Source organism: Pseudoliparis swirei, chromosome 11, assembly GCF_029220125.1.
Source record: "Pseudoliparis swirei isolate HS2019 ecotype Mariana Trench chromosome 11, NWPU_hadal_v1, whole genome shotgun sequence".
Lineage (NCBI taxonomy): Eukaryota > Metazoa > Chordata > Actinopteri > Perciformes > Liparidae > Pseudoliparis > Pseudoliparis swirei.
Window position 1 is genome coordinate 2,337,262 of NC_079398.1, and position 19,316 is coordinate 2,356,577.

Consider the following 19,316-nt stretch of genomic DNA (forward strand, 5'->3'; position numbering starts at 1 on the left):
CGAGTTGTTGTATGTGTTTGTCTCCGTCACCCATTTCTCGCTCAAAAGGGTTGCCGCCGCTTCAATAACAGACCTGGCACAGAAGAAGGAGAAGAAGAAGAAGAAGAAGAGGGCGAAGAAGTAGAAGAAGAAGCCGTGCACCGTTAGCTCTTATCTCTTCTGTCCGATAACAGGAAAAAGCATGTCCGCTCAGCCCGGCGAGGAGCTCGGTTCGGAGGGGAGGTGGTTCGGGGATGACTATGAGAGGAACGGCCCGTTTGGGAACACGCCGGCCCGGTTGAGCGACCTACATGAGGACCGTAAACCGAGAGGCGACGAGCCGTCGGGCGAACGGGATCAACAGTCTCATTCTCTCCAGGACGACGGGAAAAAGCCTCCCGTTGCTATGGAAACTGCATCTACAGGTAAAGCTGGCAGTTAAGTCGCGATATTTACCCATTTATAGCATTTCAGCCACATTATTATTATTATTATTATTTTTAAATCTTTGACACCTTTTGACAAAACCCACACCGGCGTTTCGCTGTCAACACCGGGAGAGAGACGCCGCGCCGAGCCCGGTTGTCACAGATTCAGCGTTTCCCCGTCTGTCTTTCTGCGGAGTTACAACTTCTGGGCTCGAAAACACAGAAGGCGAGCGAGTAACTTCTATAAGACAACAGTAAATCAGCGGTCACAAGATATATGACATCTTTAAAACTCAGATTTATTCAGACGTTGTTTCCCTCCAGTCCACACAGGTCTCTGGCTGAGGAGATTAAGCAGCATCCACAAGAGCCTGCTGAACTTTCAATGGCCTCAACGTTCATTGTTGTCGCAGCCCCCACATGTAGGCCTGTATCCATCCTCCATGAACTACCTGTATTCTTGGCATGGTGGCGTAGATAAATGAGGACGAGCTGAACATGAGTCAATCTCATAGTTTATCAACAGAACGAGACTCGACCAAAAATGCTCTTCCTCCTGATGCCGCCTACACTGGAGGAAGTGCTTTCTGTAGGAACATCATGCAGACCTGGGTTCTCGGTCCGCCACTCTCCTCAGCACAGCTCGGTTGTTGCTGCTATTTTTAATCCTGGAAGAACAGGGCTCACTATTCGCTTGGCTAGCAAAACGAGAGCCTTGCACTTTCATTCACGAAGTCACTGAAAAATTCATGAGGAGATGTTTAAAAAAAGAAATCGCCACCTATAGTCTCCTCTTAGGCTTTTCTCATCTGGCTGCTTCGGTCCGTACAGTACAAAAGCTACACACACACATTATCATTTTAAAGCAGCATGTAACATATATGTGAAAGGATAAACTGTTTGGTCTGGCTTTCCTCAACAACAAAAATGTCTGTCTCTTATTGCGGTGACTCCATGCCAGAGTGAAGTAATCCTCTCTGTCACTTGTGTTCTTGGTGGGAAGAGTGCCGACCTCATCACATCTTGCAGGGCAGACGGGACATTTTTCTCTTGACCAGACATGTTACGGTCTATTCTGAGCTTTGTGAAAGACATTCATCACTTCCAACAAACCCTTCTGCTAAAATAATATTTTTTGGCGGGGAAATGCAAAGATTTAGTGTAACTAAGGGAAGCAAACACGTTTGGCCTTTAAACAGTATGGATTGTAAAGTAGTAACTCCACAAGATGTCGATAATTGCCTCTCCATGTAAATGATCTATCCCCATCTTAAATCTTGTTCACAACATTAATCTCCCTGCAGGATGGCGATAATGCTGATTTGAGCTCTATACAATTACAACAAGACAGAACCGTCAACTTAGATCAAAGACAGTGCAGTACAGCTTATTTTATCCTAAAAAGTTACACATCCTGTCAAAGCTTCGAGAGACATGAGAAATAAAGTTGCGGAAGATATTGCTGAATCATGACAAGGTCTACGTTTGCTGTGAAAATCCCACATTTTCTCTGAAGCACATGGCGTGTCTAATAGCCTCCCCTGCTGTCTGAGAAGTAAACAACTAAGTTCATATTGCACACAAACATCTCGACATCCTTTGTTCACCCCCCACATGCTCTTTGTAACTCATGACGGTGCATTCTATTAGTTACTTCATCACATTGTCACGATAAACAGTCTGCAACACAATCCAGACCCTGACAGGTGGATTAGACTTCTCTCCATTTCAGCATATCATCAGGGACAAAGATGAGACAGCATATGTCTGGCTGGGTCTGTTCCATATCTGTCAAATAAGGAAAGCACTTAGTGGACTCCACTGGACTGCATCAGCCAGCACAGTGCATGTGTGCCTTCAGCTCCTGTTCCCAGAGGGCACAGCAGGTCTTTTCAGACTGGATGATAAAGATGCAAGATAGAACACGGGTGGAGGAGGAGGAGGATGAGGAGGGGGAGAGTAGCTTAATGGCAAGAGAGGCACGGCTGTGAGGAGAAGGCGGTTAGTTCAGCCAGGCTGTCAGGAAAAAACAGGAAATACAAAGAACTTTCTTCTTTTCTGTCACAAATACCTTCAGTTCAGTATCTGACGCTTGGCAAAAGCACTCACGCAGCAGCCGCTGTCAGCGGAGAGCTCCCAGGTGGGAGTCAGAGTTTGCATGTACTTCAGGTCGCTATTGTGGTTAGAAATGTGTTGTCCAGCACCTTACATAATTAAATACGGCTTAAAGGGTGAACACCAGCTAGTGTGTCTGCTGTGGATGATTTAGAGTGCTCAGTGTTACCTGCCAGGTTTCCAATCAAATCTCTCATCATCGGCCTCCAGGACCAATCAGCTAATGCCGAGTTATAAAAGCGTTGCACTCGAAAGGCCCCGATGCAGCGGACAAAAACAAAGCAATCTTGCTATCATCATTATATCGGTGAATCATAATTTATCGTGTCTTTTCTTCCCCTGCGTTAACACTGAAAACATTTGAAAGCCAAACATAAAGTTTACAGTTTGACTGCCTCAGTCCAGCTCTCTAGCCTGTGGACACAAAGTAATCCCTGAGCTTCTCCCAGCAGCAACACTTTTAAACAATAAAGTCCAGCTTATTTGTGGTTGCGTTCCCGCCTGCGTTTGTACTCTTTAACGACTGTTCGTGCCTGTTCAATGAAAGTGAAACGCCAATCCAAAGTCGCACTGAATCGACAGCTTTGACCCAAAGCAGACAGCTTGCAGACAATCAGTCTGGATCCTCCCACAGCCGCTCCATTCATCCAGAAAGCTCTATCCAAGAGAAAGATGATCAATACAGCGGAACACATATACTGTACGTACTACGACTTCAAATACTGAACAGGGGCAGATTATCTTTTATTTTAACTGCCTCTAACATTGATTTATCTTTGAAAAAGACTGCTCCGACAACAACATCTGTCCTTTGTGGCCTTTGTGTTTTTTTAAGTCGGTGGATACACCGACGTTTCTTACAATAATTGTGGGTCCTCATCGTCTTGGATCAATGCCGCTCAGGGCAGTGTAATCCCTCGGCACGGCTGTTCTCCCATCGACCTCTGCTAGTCGTCGTGTTGTACCTCAGCTCTGAGTATAGACTGTCTTTGCGCTCTCCATTATCTTCTTTTTAAAGTGGGATAGTTAGTGTGTATTCATGTCGTTGTTCTGCCAAGGATTTTGTAATCAATACATTAGGAAAATAAATTTCATAATCTAAGTGTTTAAAGCCAGAGACCATTAACAGTCAAATTGGGTGACAGTTTAACTAGCAAGGGACTTGGTTTAGAACATCTAAACATGCATCACTCTCTAGAGAACATAATGTATACATCAATGTACCTTCAAATAACATATTTATGTCAACATTTCAAAATAAATTGTACACCAAATAAAAGGAGAAAGAAGGCAAGCTGTAATAGTCTGGGTGTTTTTTGTCATCTCCCAGGCTTTCTCCAAGTCGTGTTACCGGCTAATTTAAATGTGTCATAAAATGTGCACTTCATTCAGTATTTCTTTGCAAAATCCATGTTTTGAAATCTATTTCCGTATTTTATTTTTTATCTTTAGGAAGAAAGTGTTGTGCAGTTCCCAGTACAAGGGACAATTTATACCTACAACGATCAAGCTGCAGCATATTATTCAACCTCAAAGGCACAGATGGCTTTGAAAGAAGATCACATGAAGTAAGCATCTTGATGGATTAGTTTCCACTCAGTCATGAAATGAAAGAGCGCTCCGGAAAGGTAACACCAGTCAAAGGGGGTCATGGACAGAGTAATGGAATCGTGACACTGCAGTAGATTAACAGATGTGTAAAAGTAAAGCTAAACTACTGATGGGATTACCGACGGTGTCTACTTGGACAACACCAACTGACAGACAGGTCCTTTGAAAGTCTCCTGGCTGCTAGACTTGCAAAAAAATGTCATCGATTTTAAAATCCCTTTCTGTTATCACATTGCTTTATTTATTTTATACCATATTGAATAACTGCAGTGGGTCAGTAAGCGTCTTCAAATGCGTAAACCCCTTCATTTCAAAGTGGCAATGAATTAATTTTGCCACTCCGGCTCTTTTAATATCGTCTGAGCGCACCTGAGTCTGTAGCCCGATAATTAGGAGCCGAGTCTTGGCGTAGCAGAGATTGTCAGGATGCATTAGTTTCTAAAGGACTGCCCTTCCCAACACATCCACCAGGACGGATTCATTGCGCCATCCCTTCAGTGACATCATTACCGTCGCATTGAAAATTGTTTTGATCGCCGTGTATTTATTTATTTATTTGTATGTGTGTTACTAACTCAAAAAGTATTAAACCGAATCGCATGAAATTTGGTGGGATGATTGGTTATTATCCGGGGACCATTTGATTAGATTTTGGGGTCGATCGGGTCAAAGGTCAAGGGCATGACAAGGTCAACATCTTCTTTTTACCATAGCGTCAATTTATATCCAATTGGCATGCAACTAATGCCAACATGTTCATAATTCAATGCCCAATCTTGTGATATGCGAAGGTATGCGCTCTACCGAGTGCCCGTTCTAGTTCTGTTGTGTGGCTACAGCGGGAGCTGAGGATTCCTCTGCTGTCACATCCAATCCCATCTGAATGCAGCAAAGCATTCGTTTTCCACCGTGCGTTTTCTCTCTCTCCAGTGTTTATGTGCTACTCCATGTCAACAGATTCAAAATGCCCCTAATTTCAACAAACCAACTTTGTCACAGATGCCGAAAGCAACCGCTGCCGAGTTGTTGTGTTGGCTTGAAGAAAAGGATGATGGAGAGGGAAGGGGTGGGGGGTGTTGTCCACAGTCAACAGGATTACTGGCGGTTCACAGCTCCTGAGATCACCGCTCTTCACAGTTCGTTGTGGCTCTAACTCCTTCCCACATCTGCCCAGTATGGTTTCTGTGCAGTGTATCGGCGAATGTAAGATGATGATAGTGTTGCCGGGGTAATGGCGGACGTGACCTACGCGATGGTCGTACACTAAGAGGATTATACATCGGTTGACTTTAGCAGTGCATCAAGGGCATTTATGTCACTGAACTGAAGTCTCAACGACGTTGTCCGTCCATTTTGCATCCGGCTTGATCTACAAGACATTTGAGTCTTTTAGATGCTAAATAATCCGCAGCTCAAGAGCGTGGGCCTGCTTTGCTTTTCCTCCGTGTCACGTCGGCGGTACGATGTATTGTTAATGACGATGAAGGAGCAGCAGTTGGAAGGACAGCAGAAGGAAAGGGTGGTGGGGCTTTTCAGAGGAAGCGGAGGGAGGGACAGGACGTCCTGACCCGTCGGGTCTTCCGTCAGTCATTCTGCATCCTCCAGAGCGAACCCTAAGTTACTATTTTAAGTCTGCCCCCCTCATCCAGCCCAGCAGCTGGACCCAGCCTATTTATAGGACCACCGCTGCCCTGGGAGAAGCAGGGCCAGAGAGCAGGAGGCGGAGCTCAGGGTGTGGAGTATAAACTCTGACTTGTACATGTCAGCATCAGTGGTGGTGTAGTCACATTAGACGGTATGTGTTTGTTTTTGGAGTTGCATTACTTAAAGAAAACAAGTCTGACTGACTTGACCTTGACTTCTGACCTGATCATTTGAAATAACATCCCTACTGAGTCGGTCTCTTCCTGTGCAGGTATATGTAATATAAGTATCCTTAATGTTTTGCTGCAGCATTGTAAGAAATTATTCAGTGAAATGTTGAGGGATATTTTACAGCAGAGCACACACACACATTCACACTAACATCTGTTGGTTGTGCATTCTTAGCACAACAGTATGATTGTAACTAGTATCATTTCCATGTAGCATGTGTTGAATGCCACAGAGATGCATGCTGGGTTTTTGCTGTGAAATTTAATAGGGAAGAGTTCTGTCAATCTAGTGTAGTAGCTGAAGCTTTTTTATTTTCTGTAGAGGGTAGCTTGCACATCCAGTGTATTGTTCATATTTTACGTGTATGTTTGTTTTCATGACACCAAGTTGTCAGAGGAGATATGTGACGAGAAGAAAGCCCTTTGCCTGCATGATTTAGAACAGACTCTGGTTGTTGCACTCTGGTGTTCGGGGTCTGAACAATCGCTCTTTGTCCCACACTGGGTACAAGGACCCTCTGTTACTGCTGCCTCCCTGATCTTCACAGCCGAGCACCCAGTCTGACTGTGCCGCCCTCAGAGTGCCACAGCCCCTCTTGTTGGCAGCAGCACCTGAAGCATAGTCTTGTTCAACTGGATGAATAAAGTTTAGGGACAAGCGGATTTGATTCGAGCGCGTCACAGATGCTGTTGTCATTCTGCCTTTTCAGTCTGTAACATCACGAGTTTCAGTTCTTTCTCTTCCTGTCAATTTCTGTAGATGACCCCATGTCCGGCCTGTTTAGGACGCCGATGAACGACGATAGGGATGTCTACACTTCCCTGATGTCAAATCAGAGCTTCACATCAGGTCAGGAAGCCTCCTACCTGTCGGATGACCTGAAACCCTCTAAGCCCTCTTCTGGCTCCTCTGCCCTGGATCCCTTCTCCAGCGACCCCTATAGCTTCAGCTCCAAGATGACATCCGACCTGGCTGATGACATGCCAAGACCTCTGTTTGGCTCAGATAAGACCGAATCCTACAACTACATGGACATTAGCCACGGGGATGAGCGTCAAGACCAGCACAGCCTGGTGGACACAGGCTCAACTGGTCATGACTCATTGGGCAGCTACATGGAAAGAAATCACAGAGGAGATGACGAGGAAGAGGAAAGCTCAGCACTGGGCTCCCACTCTTTCCCCTACGTGGAAGAGCCATCCGATGAAGAGCTGTCAGATTACCGCTCCTACCGTAACCTAGGTGGAACCCCGCAGACGGCCAGCCCGGTGAAGATCACTTTGACCGAGTCCCATCCTCAAATGGTCCAGACTGCGCTGCAGCAACTCGCACCTCCAATCAGTGTGTCTGAGCGTGAGAACGTCCTCAGTGTGGGCCTGCAGGGGGTTCCCACTGTGACGCTATCAGAGCCAGAAGATGACAGCCCTGCCTCCACTCCCAATGCTTCACCAACACGTAGGCACAGCACACACTCAACCACCTGCTACACCTTGTCAGACATAGAAGTAGGGGATGTAGATAAAATCCTCCATCGTGGTATATGTAATTTCATATTGAAATATCAGTATATTTTAGTCTGTAAAATCAATGAAGACACTATTTATGGTAAAATAATCACATGGGAATGCATGTTTTTATCCCATCATACTTGAGAAAAGAATAAACTACTTCAGAGCAGCTATTTTTCTTGCAGATGATGTTGACTTGAAGTGAGGTTGCAGCAGAAAAGTTGAATTGAGCAAGAAAACATTTGAATTGTCAGAGGAAGACTGTTATTTCTTCTTTTTTTTCAAAATGGCTTTAAGTTGTATGTGCATACACTCTGTCTGAATCTGTCATGTGAATGAAGACCTGAATGCTCTCTCTGCATTTCTTTGTGAACAGAAAAAGAATTCCCTCCCCATGACATGTTCAAGGCTTCCAAAAGGAGTCCGAGCACCAAGGCCGGCCGCAGGGAGCACGATGGCAGCAGCGCCGAGTCTGGCGACTCAGAGATTGAGCTGGTGTCTGAGGAGCCTCCAAAGGCCACGAGCAACCCATTTGTCCAGCCGCCTAAAAGCAAGGGCACTTCCAGCCCGCCTAACAACCCCTTTGACAATCCCCCAGCAGCCAAGGGTGGTTTCGGCCCAGCAGGCAACCACGCTCTGACCACAGCCTACAGCATTCTGAGGGAGGAGAGAGAGGCAGAGCTCGACAGCGATCTCTTCAATGAGTCTGCGTCTGAAGAGAGCCCAAAGAGAGAGCAGGGCTTCAGTGACCCCAAACAGGGAGTATGCCCTCCCTCCCCCCTGGTTCCCAGCGCCGTCCTCCCCCGAAGTACGGCTGAGGCGGCGCCGGCCGAGCCCCCGATCACAGAAACGGTCAAGACCCCGGTGAAAACAGAGGAGGACCGCAGCAGCAAGCCCAAGCCACCGACTGCTGCCGTGCCCCCAGAGGTTCGTTGCGCCCACCAGGAGGAGATGCACAAGCCCACCAATGAGGGCAGAGGAGACCTCGGAAAGCCCGCTGCCTTCCTGCAGGGCTTTGATAAACAAAAAGGTCAGTCTTAAAAATATTGATTTTCTCTTTTGCACAAATAAGTTGTTTTCTAAAGGATACAAGTCATACAATTATATAATTTCACAGAACATGTCATGTAATCTTTTCATTGTTACAGTGGTTTCACCTTGGCTTAAAAGCTGCTATCCAGAAATAGTGCTGTGGAACAGGTAGCGTTGCATATTCTGTAGCGTTGCATATTCTGATGTCTTTCTGGCCGAATTAAAACAGCTATCGCATGTGCATTTGTGCTTCAAACCTCCTTCATAATAGCTAGGGATAGAAAGAGATGAACGTAAAGAATGATAATGATTGACATAGTTGTAATCAAGTCACTAACGCGGTGCTTGCGTTTGTTTACCTTCTGGATGCTAGCTGCATGGTGTGCTAGGGCACTGTTTTGTTGACGAGGCTGGGGAAGTAAACAGGATAGCTGAGAGAGATGGATATGTTCCACTGCTGACTGTGTGGGTGACGTATTTTCCTGAGGTCTACTTCCCCCTGGTGGTACGTTTGAGAAGGAAAAAGAAAGCAGTGAGAATGCATTGATTCACATATTTGATCATTCATGGTGACAAACTCAAAAAGCACGCTGTCTAAATTTGTAAACATTACTCTCTCAAATTATGGAATTTCATATGTTGAGGAAAAAACACTTTCTACATCTGACTACAAACATCCCTCTGTCTTTAGATACATCAGAGATGTCAGTTGCAGTAAGCAGGAGTTAATACTGGCGATGCTGGCTGGGGCCGCCATGAGTATTTTGACTTCTCTTGGCTGTTCTCTGTCCCTGTAAACATCAGGTTTACATAATCCTATGAAGTCAGAACTGGGGCACCGTCCTACTTGGAGCTTTGAAAGCTTCCTCTTGAATTTCACTACATACAGAACTGACAAAATAACATCTTAATGAGTGTTGTTTGGCTTTGGTTTCCTGAAACTCAGCTACTAATGCACCCTGGTCCAGCAGAATGTGACGATGAAGTCAGTCTCACAACTGAAACGGTCCTTGTTTTGTTTACTCGGACTATAAGAAGGTTCTGGAAATGCTAAAAAAGCAGGTCATGTGTATTTTTCTCCACCACTAGGGGGCGCAGTATACCTTTGTCATGGCTGCTATGTTGAAGACCAGCAGTTATTGTTTTCATGGTGCACTTCCATGTCAGTTGCCATAGAAACAGTGATGGGAGAGCATCTTCAAACTGGTTCAGGGATATTTATATTTATATATAGTGTAATTTCTTGGTTGTTATTGGCAATGAAGCATGTCAAGGCTGCAGTGAGCAGGAGGTGTGGCTGTCGGGGGGGGGGGGGGGGGGGGGGACGACTAATAGCTTTGATTAGATTGAAAAATGACGTAACTGCAAAGGGGTTGTTTTCTGCTCAGCACTATTTCTATTGCACTGCTTTTATGAACATCCTATGTTCTCTTTACAAGACCTTTTGCATTATAAATCACAAACACGTCCTCAGGGCACTAAATAAGGAACATTGTGCTGTAATGCAGTGTCTCTCATTATGAATTATTAAACTGCAAGCACTTAGCCTCTTCAATTATCAGTGACTCAAAGTGGAAACAGCTATTTACATGACAATAACCTTTTTATTGTTCTGTACAAATAAATAACCTGGATGTTTGCCATATTTTTCCTTAGCCACATGGCCCCAAGTCCAGCTATTTTCAACCTTCAGAAAACACTGCTACTGCGCCCCATCTGGTATGCAACATGACAGACTATTAAAACGACCACTGTTACAAACCATATTTATAGCCTACATTATTAATTGCACCAATAAATATTGTTCTGTAATACTGAAAATAAATCTAACGATCTGAAAAGGGAAATATATGTGGGATAACCCTCCCACTGCTCCCCGCCATCACCAGTCGGTTCTGATGCTCTGTTCGGGCTTTTATTGTGAAAGCTAGCGTTCCTTTCATTTCAAGAAAACAAAACAATCCAAACCCACCCTTTCTCTCTCTTAATCATTGCATGGATGGTTTGCTGCAGCAGCTACTGTGGTGTGGCGTTTACAATTTGACCCCCCTCCCCCAGCTCACACACACACACACACACACGCATTTCCCCCTCTCCTCCTTTTTAAGCCATCGCTGCTTGCAAGCATCAGTCTGTGAGCTCCACGAGCCGGCAGCACCTTGGAAACCTTTCCTCCCTCCCTCCCTTCCTCCCGCTCTGTCATCTCAGCCTATCTCCAGCATCCTTTTTTTTGTTGGCCATTCATGCCTTTCTTGGATGAGCGAGTGAGTCGGTGCTACTGAAGAGGGAGACGAAGAAGGAAACGGAGACCGCACTGAGCAAAAGAACAGGGACATAAGTGATCCTCAGCATGCAGGCCGCTGCAGACGTGACCAAGAAGGAGAGCTCCTGGAGCGGCTGGAAGGGCCAGGGTACTGATGCGTTTACTGTCATCTCCTCATCGGTCTGTCTGCGTTGTGTGGCTGTGAGAGAGGAGGGACTGTTATCTCCGCATGTAGGTCAAATATTAATGACTCCGTTGGTGTGTGTTCATGAGCGTGTGTGTGCGTGTGTGCTTTGCATGTGTACATTTGCCATCTAACTGTATTTGTCATGCGTTGGGGGAATCAAACGGCGGTGTTTTTTCCCCTGCACCTCCTTTCCCGCGGACACGCCCTGATGACTGATCCTCTGCTGCATGTGGAAAAAAAAATTTGTAAAATAAGAGTAGATGGGGGCGAGAGAGGCTGGTGGATGTTTTGAAAATGTGCTGGACGCCATCGGTGTCGGGTGCGAGCTCGTATGGACGCCAGCGTTGCGCTGTGGACTGAGGCGTGTCACCCTCCCCACTTTGCTCTCGTATGGCGTATGCTCGTTTTTTTTTGCGGAACGAGGCAGTGAGAGTATCGGGAGGGACGGCATTGACAGAGTGTCTCCATGGTAACCAGGGCACACCCATCCCGATTACATCAACCCCGTCTCCTCGGCCGCCACGGCGCCATGCGGAGACTGGGCCTGGAGAAGAGCGTCCTCCGTCTGTCCGTTTCCATAGCATGGAGGGCTCGCAGAAAGGGGCCGAGAGAGAAAATGGCGTCCCCTCCTCCACACTGGTCGGGGGTTCATTGTCTGCCATCATCTTAGCTTCGGCTCACAATGGGAGTGTGATCGCTTTAAGTATCGCAACAGAGACAGTCACCGATTGTGAATGCGCCGCTTTGTAAAAGTAACCTTGATGATGAGCCACATTCGTCATTATCCTAGAGTCACCGTCTCTTTCATTTGACTGTAACATAGCCGACCTGAACGCATCACGTTAAGCTGATGTAGCGAAAACAGTATAGGATCAAATTGAGCAGATTTGTCTCTGCGGATGAATCGCCTCAAAGCTACAGACGTTTTTGAGTTTAGTCATTCTCACTGCACATGCAGTGACTCGAGAATCATCAAACAACGATACAGACATGGACTGTTTAGTCAAACAGGACACAAGATGACAGCAGCCAGCTCTTCTAACGCATGCCCCACACATATACTCGTGACTGGGAATGCCTCATTAATGCATCGAATGACTATCTTAAGTCTGTTTAATCTTAAATATTATGGCATAATGAGTCTCAAAACCACACAGATAACACAATTAAGATGATATGTTTCATTGCAACAGCAGAACCAGTTCTATCGTATTGCGTGCATCAGTTTCTCACTTACATAAACATACGTTAGCATCTAGAAACTCTGCTGCGGTATTTGGTGCATTTAGTGTCTACAAATTTGAGCATTTAGGAAACAAATCCGTATTTGGTTTCTGTGGCAAAAGTTTGTCTTTGATAATTAAACTTCGAGACAGTTCAGAAAGACGGGAATAGATCTGGTGTTCTGACAACTTGGTGACTTCCTGCTGGAGATATGGATGCAGGCATAGATCTATTAAAATAAGTGAAATGACAGACAGGGTTCTTACACATTTTGACCGATGGAATTCCAGGACTTTAAACCAAATTTCCATGACCAAACTGAAATCTCGGTATAAACATGAACAATTTAGAAAATGTTGCGTATTGAGAGCGTACGCCGGCTTATATTTTGAGCATCTTTCTTTAAAAAACATATTAATTATTTCAAACTCGGCGTAAATGAACATGTGATTCTAACAAATTTCCATGACTTTGATGATTTAAGTTTTTTCCATGACTTTTCCAGGCCTGGAAATGACCATTTTAAAATTCCATGACCTTTCCAGCTTTTCCATGACCGTACGAACCCTGAGAGGTCTGAGAGAATAAGCTCATTCTAGAACCAAGGTGGTTGGGACGCTTGTGGTTAACTGGCCCCGTTTGTTCATGTTGGACAAGCTGTGCGTTTGCTGAGATATCTCCGTCTACACTAGTTGGAGCGTTTGATAGAGCTTGTGACTCGGACTTAAAAAGAAAAACAGAACTATCACTGATAATAAATTTGACTCCTCATCCTCAAGTTCCAAGTCCGAGACTCAAGTTCCACATCTGTTGGCAGCAGAAGTGTGCTCGCTCTGGCTGATGGCTTGATTGAGGTCAAAAGGATGTCTTCAGTGATTTAATGAGGTCGAGCTAAACTAGTTTCACTCCAGAAAAGGAGGAGAGGGATCATAGTGTCATTGGTGTACATCATGTGGTTTGGTTTTTGCTCATTGGATTTGTTTAATGTCAAAGTCAAGAATCAAATCAACAAGCGGAGCTCATTACCGGTCCTTCCTCTGGTTCAATGTTTACATGTCTTACATTTAACTGATTAACTGCTTGTCGGTGCTGGTTACCTTCTGCCCCCAATGGATGGGCTTAGATCACCCAGTTGTTGGATTACCTCCCCCCCCTACCCTCTGTTTTGCAATGTCTAAAAAAAATGTGTATTGTTGTTGTGTGTTTTTTTTTCCCACACTTCACCAGCCTCTCGGGCATAGTCGGGGGTTTTTTTTTTCTTTTTCTCTTCCTCATGTTATGCTTTCTTTTCATCCTTTCCTTTCTTTTAATTTGTTTTTGTACCTGTGTGTACTCTGCAAATACAAAAATATATCAATCAATCAATCAATCAATCTTACATTTAACTGTCATTTTGTTGCTACTATCAAACTAACTGCATTTTGCATTTGGTGCATGTCTTAACATGATTATCAAGCTTTATGTTAACAACTGTCACTTGGCGCCAAATAAATGGGCATTTTTCTTCTTCTTCAATCCGCCACATTACAAACTCAGATTTGTACAAATCTGAGTCAGATTTTAATTGGTTATTCTTGAAGCCCCTTTAACAACACACCATCTTTCCCATTTCCGCTGCCTTTGTCCTTCTGCGCTCGGCAATAAAGGGAGAGGCTGTCTTCATGTGTCGGGGTGGAGCGGCACATCATTTGCTGCCGATTCCCCAGATTCAGAGCAAGAGTCTCTCTCCACCCCCCCCTCCCCTTCCTTCCTCTCTCAGTGAGTAGTGGAGAGAAAATGGAGCATGGTAACTATGGTAACTGCATCAGGCAGGTGCTCCGTAGATTCTGCACTGGACTCTGCACTCTGGAAAGCGACTTCGGGTGCCTTGAGAAGCGCTATATAAAATAAATGATTATTATTATTAGATCCTTCCCACCGAAGCATTTTAATGGAGGAGTTGAATATGGCGACAGTCTGCGCGGTTATGAGCATGCAGTATTACGCTAGTGGTCTCATCTTTCGCTCAATAAGTCACATGAGAAGGACTCTGGTTTCTTTTTTCATTTAGATTCAGTCTTTTCTTAAAGTCACTGCTTGGCAGTCTGTGTCACACGTCACGGGGCTGCAGTTAAAGCCAGAGGGAGAGAGAGAGAGAGAGAGACAGAGAGAGAGAGTGTGTGTTTTAGTGTGTGTGTGCTGGCTTGCAATGTGATTCTTTGGCAACCGCACCCCATAGACACCCATCCTCCCATCCTCCCCGTCTCAGTCGCCCTGCACAGCCGGATGCTGATTTGCTGGTGTGGCTGTGGCCCCTCCCCTCCTGTGCAGGGGGCGACTCCCCCTTTAGTGCTCTCCTTTTGTCCCTGGATAAAGCAGCTGCCTCTTTCCCTGTTCAGCCATGGGAGCCACAGGTCAGTACATTCTTCTACTGCACTCGCTAAAGCTTTCCAGTCTGCGGGCGGCCTGTGCGGCGCATCCCAAGGCACGGTGGCCGGCGCCGCCACTCACCCGTCTGTAGTCGACGTGTCCGCGTTGTTTAAAGCTGCCGTCTGCGCTACCTGTGCCTGCCAGTATTTGTATGCGAGCATCCCCATGCAAATCAGTCGCCATATTGGAGAGTCGGTCAGGGACGGCAGCAACAATAGATTCTGTGGGGAGTGGTGCATGTGCGGCAGCGAGGGCACGGGGATCCCGTTCTCACCGCTTCTGAATGAAGATTGTCTTTGATTTGATCGTGGAGGTGGGAGGGGGTGCAGGAAGTCACTATTGGTTTCTGATAAGAATTTGTTTTTGTTTTTTTTAGTGTAGGGAAGGTCGGTGCGGGTAGCAGAGATTCACTTTGTCATGGCTGTTCTTCCGTCGCCCAGGTTAAGCCTGCCCCCCTTTTGGCATTCTCAGACGTCTTTTAGTGGAGAGTAAAGATGGCCGTCATCACTCTGCCGCTCACAGCTCCACAGCTAAAATTAGAGCAGGCAGGCGTACAGCTCAGAGAGAAAGAGTAAGACACCCACGAGACCTCAGCTACGATTTTCTCATCTTCACAGGCACACAAGTTGACATTAACATACCGGTTCTGCTCGCCTCCTGAGGCGACGTAAAGGATATCCAGGTGTCTGTACCAACAAATGAATGGCAAACCCCGGTAGTGCTGTTAGACCTGCAGTGTTCGAGGCAGCCGGTTTAGCAGAGGTGAAACGGGCAGCTGCCAGTTGTCATGGAAACGGGCCCGTGTTTCCATCCGACACAGACGACTGCCAGAGGAGGACCACGCCGGCTGTACTGGTACACTGGGCTAATCCTCAGTCATCACTTCTTACTCTCATCTTTGCGAGTGGCTTTGCATTACAGGCCCCACGGCCCGAAGGAGAGGAGAAGAAAATGTTAGAATGAAAGGAAAACGATGCAGCGTGTTAGGTTTGTTCCTGTATGAGCGGCACATGTCACCGCATTAATCAGACTGTATTGAAGCATTGTTATCTTTCATCGTTGACCACACATCTGCTTGTCTGACCAGGTCACATTGAACCGTTATCTGCTTCTATTTCTGCTCCGGGTTTGCTGAGCCACTGGAGGTCAATCATTAATTCTGTTGTGAGCAGCCGGTGTGCATTGGGAGTCAGACAGTCCCCTCTGCCTGCTGCATACGTATGAGACCAGGCCAGATGCCACTGACCAAAGGTACACGGCAGGTAAAGATGAAGTCACATCGGTCCGCGGTGTCGCAATACAGACCGAGACGCTTGCTCGACAAGTGAAAGTCAGGCATCTTCTTCTCCAAAGGTCGTGCTATATATAGGAGTAAAGAAACTGAACTAGAAAATCATCACTCGGACACCTTAACGCCACCCTACAGCTCCACAGCTCACTTTAACCTTATGAAAAGCGAGGTTAGGGAACAGGAACAGGATCACGTGACAGCCGAGGGACTCTGAGGACGTTGGGTTGTGAACAGCTTCCAGATATTTGACCCAAATGTGTGGCAACCAAATCCACTTTGAAATTCAATCAATCAATCAAATGGAGACGTCTGTGGAGGCCCCCGCCTCCTTGTGACAAAGTGAGGGCTCGGGTCCTAACCCCGTGTGTCCTTGTTCTGTCCTTTCCTTCCAGCAATTGACCTGCTCTACTGGAGGAATGTGAAGCAGTCCGGGGCTGTGTTCAGCAGCGTGCTCCTGCTCCTCTTCTCGCTGACCCAGTTCAGCGTGGTCAGCGTCGGAGCCTACTTGGCCCTCGCGGCCCTCTCTGCCAGCATCAGCTTCAGGATCTACAAGTCTGTGCTGCAGGCTGTGCAGAAGACCGATGAGGGACACCCGTTCAAGTAAGTCCAATTAAACATCGTTGAATAATGGATTTCATGAAAAGTTCTTGAGCTTTTACTCACTGAAAGGTCTACATTTCTGTTTTTGTTCCCAGAGCCTACTTGGAGATCGAAATCGCTCTATCCCAGGACCAGATTAGTAAATATGCCGACAAAATCCTCCTGTACACCAACACCTGCATGAAGGAGCTCCGCAGGCTGTTCCTCGTACAAGACTTGGTGGACTCCTTAAAGGTTTGCCTCCAACTCGATTCATTTCTCTTTTAGCATCGCGAGCAAAGGATGACGATATATATGAGTAACTTCAAACGGCTCCACCTTCAGGTACCGTGTAAGACCGGCTCTTACACAAGAGGGGCTTCTTGACTCACAACACTAAGAACCCAGACACCAGAGCAGTCCGATCGTACACGTCTGTACTGCCGGACACGCCGGTTACGATGAGTCAAACATGACCTCTGTGTGTTTCAGTTTGCTGTTTTGATGTGGCTGCTGACCTACGTGGGCGCTCTCTTCAACGGCCTGACACTGCTCATCCTAGGTGAGGTCATTCCGACTCACTACGCGTTTCATTCTACAAACTTCCAAGCACTGTTGTTGTCTCGCACGCACTCTTTGCCTTTTCTGTGTCAGAAGTTCAACACTCAGTACACAGTACAAATAACAAAGTTGTATTGTATCAAATGTACCAAAGAGAAGTAGAACATGCCCTTAAGACTATGCCGTGGATATGTTTACTTCACTGTCCAACGTGTACATTATCCGTTGACTTTTCCAGTTTACCTTAGATAAGTGTTGGCTGCCGAGCTGTGCTCGAGGCCCTGCTGAAGTGTCAGAATTAACCATTGCTCTCTCCACGCCTCTACAGCGGTGGTCTCCATGTTCGGCATGCCGGTGGTCTACGAGAAACATCAGGTAGGAATACGAGCGTCGCGATGAGTAGAGTTCACGAAATGTTGTCTGGTATTTACAGCCGTCACTTTCCTTTTGTTTTCAGGCGCAGATTGACCAGTATGTGGGACTAATACGGACCCACGTCAACTCTGTGGTGGGGAAGTGAGTGTTTGCCATTCAGACCTTTTGTTCAAAGTTCAAATCAATATACAAACGAATGTAGCTGCGAGTAGCACGTCGGAACAACAAGCCACACAAGAAGAGATCCAGCAGCGCGCCTTGTTCAGACCGGGAGGAGTCTTCAGGGGGAAACAATAACACGGGCAGCACTCAATTTAACTTGATTCGAGCCACTGGTGTGCCTTTGTGCAAGGCACTTAACCCGTACTCCTCTGCTCCTCGCCTGCAGTTATACTGAGCAGCTTCCAGGTATTTGTGTGTAAACAGGGTGTTGCTGAAAAGAGCCACTGTGCTCGTATAACCTGTATTCATGTTATGAATTATTCAGTTTCAGATAAATAAAAGGGGCTACAGATGGTAACATGTTGCCCCGGGTGAATAGTTCATCAACTGACTTGCCTTTATACATATTAGCGTTACAAACTATGGATTTCTAAAAGGTTCATTGATGCCAAACTGTCTCCCTGCTGGAACTGACCACTATCCATTTGCCAATTTTAGTCAAATATGACGGTCCGATTCGTGGACTGCCATAAAAAGAGAGAGCACAAAAACATTGGGTTTGAGCTAGAATACCTTGATGGACACGTGGCATAAGAATTCCGTTTTCTCTCTCCAGGATCCAAGCGAAGATCCCCGGGGCCAAGAGGAAGGAGGAGTAGATCTGTGTCCCACCGTGCAGCTGAGAGCCCAGTCCAGCTCCGCCTGGCAGCTCCATCACCGTCGAAGAGCCTGGTGGTCATCTGTGGGGCGCAGTGCTACGTCATCTTGGTGTTCACCCACTGGGGAAACCTTCACCCCGTTCTCTAGCAGTCAAAACACTAACAGTCACACATACATCATCCTGTTTCTAGGTAGACGAGTACACGACTAGAAAACAAAAAAAGAAAACTGACTTTTTTGTGTTGCTTATTATTAAAGTGCATGAAGTCAAGCCTTGGGTAAATAATATTTGATATCTTTTGTGCAGTTTTTAAGTCACGCTACATTTCTGCTTTGCAGTGCTTACCACAAACTGTATGGTTTGGCACAAAAAAGCTAAATGCCCCGAGGCGTGCTCTGCCATGAATGTTAAATACTGCTTCATGTTTCTTAGTTAGCCGACAGGGCTTCTCTCAGTATATGTCCATATATTTAAATATCAAAAATGATTTCCTTTTTGTCTTTCCAAGGACAACATAATTTAACAATATGAGTCTTAGATGTGGTAATTGTCAGATTTTTGCTTTTGTATAACCATAAGGAACAATACACATGTTTAAGGTACTGTTGTACAACTACTATGAAGACAAGGAGTATCTGGTGATATTTAGCTTGTTTGAATAACTGTTCAACTTCGTACTATGTTCAACTATACGCTGTAGTTCTTTAGACCCTGGACTCTAACTATTTGCACTTACACCATGTATTTAATTACAATAAGAAAAATAAATGTACCTTGATGTATAACATCTCTTCAACCCCTTTACTGACGACTTCAGCGAGTCAATCTGAGTTTCTGTGTCACACCAAAGCTAAGTTTGTCGTGTTAACACTTTGGATGGGAGACCTGGAATGATGAGCTAAAAATACAAGCCAATGAATTCTGGCAGACGCACCTCTCATCTCGTAGTAGATCAGTGAGCGCGCTGCGGGGATATATTTAACCTCCTCGGGTCACAATGAGACTTTGTTTGAATGAAGAATGATTGACGAGCCTCATCCGTTGCAAACAAATATG

The 19,316-nt window shown here is 45.9% G+C and overlaps 2 protein-coding genes across 5 annotated transcripts in view; one reads left to right on the forward strand and one right to left on the reverse strand.

Moving 5' to 3' along the window:
- The window catches only part of lrrc9 (leucine rich repeat containing 9), a 34,264-nt gene extending 16,886 nt beyond the window's left edge, over positions 1 to 17,378 (reverse strand). Inside the window, exon 1 of the mRNA XM_056427170.1 lies at positions 17,306 to 17,378. Within this exon, the coding sequence (XP_056283145.1) occupies positions 17,306 to 17,368 (63 nt within the window). The 5' untranslated portion in view covers positions 17,369 to 17,378. The remainder of the gene's footprint in view (positions 1 to 17,305) is intronic.
- On the forward strand, positions 84 to 19,045 carry rtn1a (reticulon 1a). 4 transcript variants are annotated; one of them, XM_056427181.1, is made up of 9 exons: positions 84 to 404; positions 6,768 to 7,463; positions 7,893 to 8,546; positions 16,315 to 16,522; positions 16,618 to 16,756; positions 16,994 to 17,063; positions 17,391 to 17,437; positions 17,520 to 17,578; positions 18,216 to 19,045. In XM_056427181.1, exons 1-9 carry the CDS (start codon positions 182 to 184, stop codon positions 18,256 to 18,258), a joined length of 2,139 nt encoding a protein of 712 aa, XP_056283156.1. In that variant the 5' UTR covers positions 84 to 181; the 3' UTR covers positions 18,259 to 19,045. The 4 variants fall into 4 exon arrangements, with proteins under 4 accessions (XP_056283156.1, XP_056283157.1, XP_056283158.1 ...); XM_056427182.1 differs by lacking the exons at positions 6,768 to 7,463; positions 7,893 to 8,546; XM_056427183.1 differs by lacking the exons at positions 84 to 404; positions 6,768 to 7,463; positions 7,893 to 8,546 and adding an exon at positions 10,743 to 10,959.
- Positions 19,046 to 19,316: the final 271 nt, after the last annotated feature.

Bases quoted from the DNA above. Each gene is read 5' to 3' on its own strand.
- rtn1a (XM_056427181.1), top strand. From the start codon at position 182: ATGTCCGCTCAGCCCGGCGAGGAGCTCGGTTCGGAGGGGAGGTGGTTC. The intron at 405-6,767 runs GTAAAGCTGGCA...CAATTTCTGTAG, and splicing joins TATGGAAACTGCATCTACAG to ATGACCCCATGTCCGGCCTG. The intron at 16,757-16,993 runs GTTTGCCTCCAA...TGTGTGTTTCAG, and splicing joins ACTTGGTGGACTCCTTAAAG to TTTGCTGTTTTGATGTGGCT.